Source organism: Phyllobates terribilis, unplaced genomic scaffold (genome assembly GCF_046119375.1).
Source record: "Phyllobates terribilis strain yellow unplaced genomic scaffold, ASM4611937v1 Scaffold_47__1_contigs__length_9908305, whole genome shotgun sequence".
Taxonomy (NCBI): Eukaryota; Metazoa; Chordata; class Amphibia; order Anura; family Dendrobatidae; genus Phyllobates; species Phyllobates terribilis.
Genome location: NW_027362807.1, coordinates 6,466,393 through 6,472,392, shown reverse-complemented (window position 1 = coordinate 6,472,392; position 6,000 = coordinate 6,466,393). Strand labels below are relative to the sequence as shown.

At 41.5% G+C, this 6,000-nt stretch overlaps 1 protein-coding gene across 4 annotated transcripts in view; it reads right to left on the bottom strand.

The window, feature by feature from the left end:
* Nucleotides 1–998: 998 nt before the first annotated feature.
* Nucleotides 999–6,000, bottom strand: part of LOC141191560 (uncharacterized) — a 28,502-nt gene continuing 23,500 nt past the window's right edge. For 3 of the 4 annotated variants that reach the window (XM_073661486.1, XM_073661485.1, XM_073661487.1), the window contains one exon: nt 999–4,264. In XM_073661486.1, coding sequence (XP_073517587.1) covers nt 3,075–4,264 — 1,190 coding nt within the window. In that variant the 3' untranslated portion in view covers nt 999–3,074. The remainder of the gene's footprint in view (nt 4,265–6,000) is intronic. The other variant, XM_073661488.1, reaches the window with a different exon arrangement.

Here is a 6,000-nt window from a genome sequence, read left to right as displayed (position 1 = left end):
TCAAAGCACCCCCACACCATCACACCTCCTCCATGCTTCACGGTGGGAACCAAGCATGTAGAGTCCATCCGTTCACCTTTTCTGCATTGCCCAAAACAAGGTGGTTGGAACCAAAGATCTCAAATTTGGACTCATCAGACCAAAGCCCAGATTTCCACTGGTCTAATGTCTATTCCTTGTGTTCTTTAACCAAAACAAGTCTCTTCTGCTTGTTGCCTGTCCTTAGCAGTGGTTTCCTAGCAGCTATTTTACCATGAAGGCCTGCTGCACAAAGTCTCCTCTTAACAGTTGTTGAAGAGATGTGTTTGCTGCTAGAACTCTGTGTGGCATTGACCTGGTCTCTAATCTGAGCTGCTGTTAACCTGCGATTTCTGAGGCTGGTGACTTGGATAAACTTATCCTCAGAAGCAGAGGTGACTCTTGGTCTTCCGTTCCTGGGGCGGTTCTCATGTGAGCCAGTTTCTTTGTAGCACTTGATGGTTTTTGCAACTGCATTTGGGGACACTTTCAAAGTTTGCCTAATTTTTCGGACTGACTGACCTTCATTTCTTAAAGTAATGATGGCCACTCGTTTTTCTTTACTTAGAATTTGTATTATGGCAAGAAAAAAGCAGCTAACAGTCTATTCAGTAGGACTATCAGCTGTGTATCCACCTGACTTCTGTACAACACAACTGATGGTCCCAACCCCATTTATAAGGTAAGAAATCTCACTTATTAAACCTGACAGGGCACACCTGTGAAGTGAAAACCATTTCCGGTGACTACATCTTGAAGCTCATCAAGAGAATGCCAAGAGTATGCAAAGCAGTCATCAAAGCAAAAGGTGGCTACTTTGAAGAACCTAGAATATAAGACATATTTTCAGTTGTTTCACACTTTTTTGTTAAGTATATAATTCCATATGTGTTAATTCATAGTTTTGATGCCTTCAGTGTGAATGTACAATTTTCATAGTCATGAAAATGTAGAAAAATCTTTAAATGAGAAGGTGTGTCCAAACTTTTCATCTGTACTGTATTAGAGCAATTATATGCGTTTTCCATTGAAATCACCAGGACCCAACTCCTCTGCTTTCCTCACAATGGCCTCTTTTACATTGAAAAAAATGTATACGACAGATAATGTCCCTTGGACGCTCAGGATCTGGGCCATGATTGCCTATTGCCCAGTGCGCCTTATAAATCTCCACCTCCTTATCAATAGGATCACCAAGGATATTATTGAATAATGATCGTAGTGTTGGCATAATCACTTGTGCATTGATGCTTTCAGGTATACCCCTTATCCAGATATTATTGCCATTTTCTTGATCATCAACCATATTAAACAGATGGTTTATTTACTGGCTGTGAAGATCCAGTGTTAGTTTCTGAGCATTATGATGGCCTCTAACTTGGACGACATTATCCTCTAATCTCTGTAACTTGTCAGTAAGCTGTGACAGGATAGAAGTGAGGGGACGTATTTCAGTATTGTATGTGGTCTCCAGCCTCTGAATATATTGCTCCATATCTTCTTTAGTAGGGATAGACGCAATCTGATATACAAATGCAAATGATATAAAAATGCAAAGTACTACGTCTTGGCAATAAAAATGAAAAAAGCATATACAGAATGGGAGGTATAGAGCTAAGCAACAGTACATGTGAAAAAGACTTAGGTATACTAATAGATCATAGACTGAACAGGAGTCAACAGTGTGATGCAGCAGCAAAAAAGGCAAATACAATTCTGGGATGTATTAACAGAAGCATACAGTCTAGATCACGTGAAGTCATTATCGCACTTTACTCCTCTTTGGTCAGACCTCATCTGGAATACTGTGTTCAGTTTTGGGTACCATATTTTAAAAAAGACATTGACAAACTGGAGCAAGTTCAGAGAAGAGCGACCAGAATGGTGACCGGTCTGCAAACCATGTCCTATGAGGAATGGTTATAGGATTTGGGAATGTTTAGCTTGTAAAAAAGAAGACTGAGAGGAGACTTAATAGCTGTCTACAAATATCTCAAGGGCTGTCACATTGTAGAAGGATCATCTTTATTCTCATTTGCACAAGGAAAGACTAGAAGCAATGGGATGAAACTGAATGGGAGGAGACACAGATTAGATATTAGAAAAAACTTTTTGACAGTTAGGGTGATCAATGAGTGGAACAGGCTGCCACAAGAAGTGGTGAGTTCTCCTTCAATGGACGTCTTCAAACATAGGCTGAACAGACATCTGTCTGAGATGATTTAGAGTATCCGGCTTTGAGCAGGGGGTTGGACCAGATGACCCAGGAGGTCCCTTCCAATTCTATGAAATAAGTTATGTTGTTCCCCATATCAGAATAACCTGTGGCTGGGGGGTAAATGTCCCTGTGAAGCAAGCACTGCTCAATCTGTGGGCTTCGGTGAGAGTAGAGGGAGATTTATGGAGCTGTTTTCTTGTGAGGCCTACATTAAGAGAGAAGTTGGCGCAGGACTTACAGGCTGGAGCTGTCTGACATCATGATGGTTAAGACTGCTTCTTTTTCCACGCTGAGGTGAACGCTGAGGTGAGGCAGTAATAGCTCCGGAGCAGGAAGATAAGACCTTCCATAAGAAACGCTGCATACCAGACATGCTGACAGAGGTGGAGGACCTCAGATTAACCTCTGATCTCGTCTTTCTTTCCCATATCGAAAGTCATGTTTGAGGGTGTAAATTGCTTATAATTCCCCCAAGAACACGGTCTGAAGAGAGTGCGTTCAGTGTGTGCATTCTCTTGGTGCTATGTCCAGGCCATGTCCTTCCTGTTGATGTACAATACATCTGAAGGTGGCGTTGATTGGCAGCAGGATTGTGTGATGTAACAGCCTTACGGAAACGCAAGTTGTGACACCAATGGAATGGCGCCAGAACAGTAAGTGCGTATGAGTGTTTTTATTTTAACAAGGCCAAACATGAGGAATTAGAAGGAGTTGTCCTAGTAGTGGACAACCCCTTTATGAAGATACAATTTTCGGCTAAAAATGTAAAAGGCTTCTCCCCTGTGTGATTTCTATGAAGTTTGTTAAGAGTTGATTTCCGTGTAAAACATTTCCCACATTAAGAACATGAAAATGGCTTCTCGTCTGTGTGAGTTCTCTGGTGCTTAACCAAATCTGATTTATCTTTAAAGCATTTCCCACATTCTGAACAGGAAAAAGGCTTCTCCCCTGTGTGAATTCTCTTGTGCTTAACCAAATCTGATTTCCAGCTAAAATATTTCCCACATTCTGAACAGAAAAAAGGCTTCTCCCCTGTGTGAGTTCTCCGGTGATTAACCAAATCTGATTTCTGGATAAAACATTTCCCACATTCTGAACAGGAAAAAGGCTTCTCCCCTGTGTGAGTTCTGTTGTGCTTAACCAAAACTGATTTCCGGCTAAAACATTTTCCACATTCTGAACAGGAAAAAGGCTTTTCCCCTGTGTGAGTTCTGTTGTGCTTAACCAAATATGTTTTCCGGCTAAAACATTTTCCACATTCTAAACAGGAAAAAGGCTTCTCCCATGTGTGAATTCTCTGGTGTATAACCAAATATGTTTTCCGGCTAAAACATTTTCCACATTCTGAACAGGAAAAGGGCTTCTCCCCTGTGTGAGTTCTCTTGTGCTTAACCAAACCTGATTTCTGGCTAAAACATTTTCCACATTCCGAACAGGAAAAAGGCTTCTCCCCTGTGTGAGTCCTCTGGTGATTAACCAAATCTGATTTCTGGCTAAAACATTTCCCACATTCTGAACAGCAAAAAGGCTTCTCCCCTGTGTGAGTTCTCTGATATTTGATTAAACTTGATTTGTCTGTAAAACATTTTCCACTTTCTGAACAAGAAAATGGCTTCTCCTCTGTGTGACTTCTCTGGTGATTAACCAGATTTGATTTCTGGTTAAAAAATTTCCCACACTTGAAACAAAAAAATATATTCTCTGCTGTGTGAATGCTTTGATGTTTAAGAAAAGAAGTTTCAAGGGAAAAACTATTTCCATATTCTGAACATGAAAATGGCTTCTTTGTTTTAGGAGCAGTTTGTTTTTTAATGCTTATTTTGTGACTTTGATTTTCCTTATTAGTCGGTAATGAATCAGAAGACAGGACCTGTTTCAAATGATCAGATGACAGATCTTTGCTGTGAAGGGATGATGGTAAATCTGGAGTAATGACATTCACTTCAATTGTATCTTGTGTGATCTCAAGATCATCTGTTTTAAAAACTGAAGATGTCAGCTGTCCCTCTGATCTCCTGGTACAGTCATCTGCCAAGAATAAAACCAATTATTATTTATGAATAACATATCCTTAAAATTTATATTGTTGAATATTTCTAATTAAACTCTACGTAAAAATGTACTTTATGTAAAAGTATCATTATCTACCAAGAAAACATATCACAGAAAAAATCAGCCTTACCAACACCAAATCAGATAACAAATGCATTAGCATTTTAGTGTTGGTTGGGTGTACTGGGGTGTCTGTCCATGTGGGGTGCACTTATATAGCGCTGGGCAGCCTTCCTGATGTAATAGTATGGGCATCATCACTATCCTAAGCCAGACACTGCATCACACCTACCTGTGTGACTGGCGTCCTATGCAAGCTTCTTCTGTGTGCATCTTTAATACTAGGCAACCACCCCCTCCATGAATTTGTAGGTTTGTGAGTGGTTGCTCCACCAGTATTTTGCACCTGCGTTGCCCCCCGTCCCCTTTATCATGGGGGTCTGCTGCATCCTGCTAGTGCATTTGTTATATGATTTGGTGTTGGTAAGGCTGTATCTTTTTCTGTGATTTTTTTTAATTTTGCCCTATGTTAGCCGTCATTATTCATCAAGACAATAACAGTTCACAGTCTAATAGAAAACCTCATAGGATGAACCAGTGGATCGTAGTGTTCAACTGTTTGTTAATTCTGCCTCCAAAATATGGAATAAAAAGTCACCAAACAATGTTATGTAGGTGAAATAATACCAATAAAAACTTCTACTCATCTCACAAAAAACAAGTCCCCACTCAGGTCCATCATCTGTCAATGGAAAACCAGAGGTTTCCACATTATTAGTGGCTCAAAGGCTTTTGAAAAGCAACATGGCTTCCATAACCCAATCCAGCAATATCCACTCTCCCAAAGTCAGATCTCCCCCTCACTTCTGAGCCTTGCAGTGCGCTCAAACCACATTTAGCCTCCATGTATTCGGCATTACTATAGTGAGAAGAACCCAATTAATTTACGGTGTGTGTCTCCTGGAGCACAATCTGGGCACTATGTGTTGGGTAATGAAATTATATATTTGTAATTTTCACTCTCCAACATCCACTGCGTGCTAATTTCCGGAAAGTGCCTGTGGAGTCAAAATAGTCACTACTCCTATAGATTATTTCACTGAGGGTTATAATTTCCAAAATGGTGTCACTTTATGGGGATTTCTACTGCTCTGGTTTTCTGCAATTTGGTCACATTAGGGCTTCTGCAAATGGTGGGTCCCATCTCCTCTGGGATCTGCTCCTGCGACATCTGCTTCTCTCACCAGTAGCCGCCTTATTCATCCTGCAGGTGGCGCTGGTGATGGAGGAGACGTCAGAACCAGAAGCTCTGGGCGGCGCAGGCTCTGTCCAGCCACTAAGACTAGGGTTGCTGGGACCAGTAGTACCATCCAGTCTGGCAGTATGGGTGTGTGTGCTGTCCAGCTGGAGTAATCTGCTCCTTGTTTCAGCCAACTGGAAAGCAAGGCACCCTACTAAAGCTGGAAGCATATTGCAGGAAGCTGCCAGATCCAGCCTTGTTCTCCTCTGGTTCAGTCCTCTGTGCTCAGCTCCCGGCTTGTGTATTTGTTTCCTGTTGTGACCTCGGCCCGTTTACTGACTACTCTTGTGTGATTTTATATTTTCTCTGACCTCCTGGTTCTGACCCGGCTACCTGACTATTCTTCTTGCCAGCTCACACCACAGAACATTAGGTAACACTGTGGCCCAAGCCTAGGGGGTCTCTGTCTAAG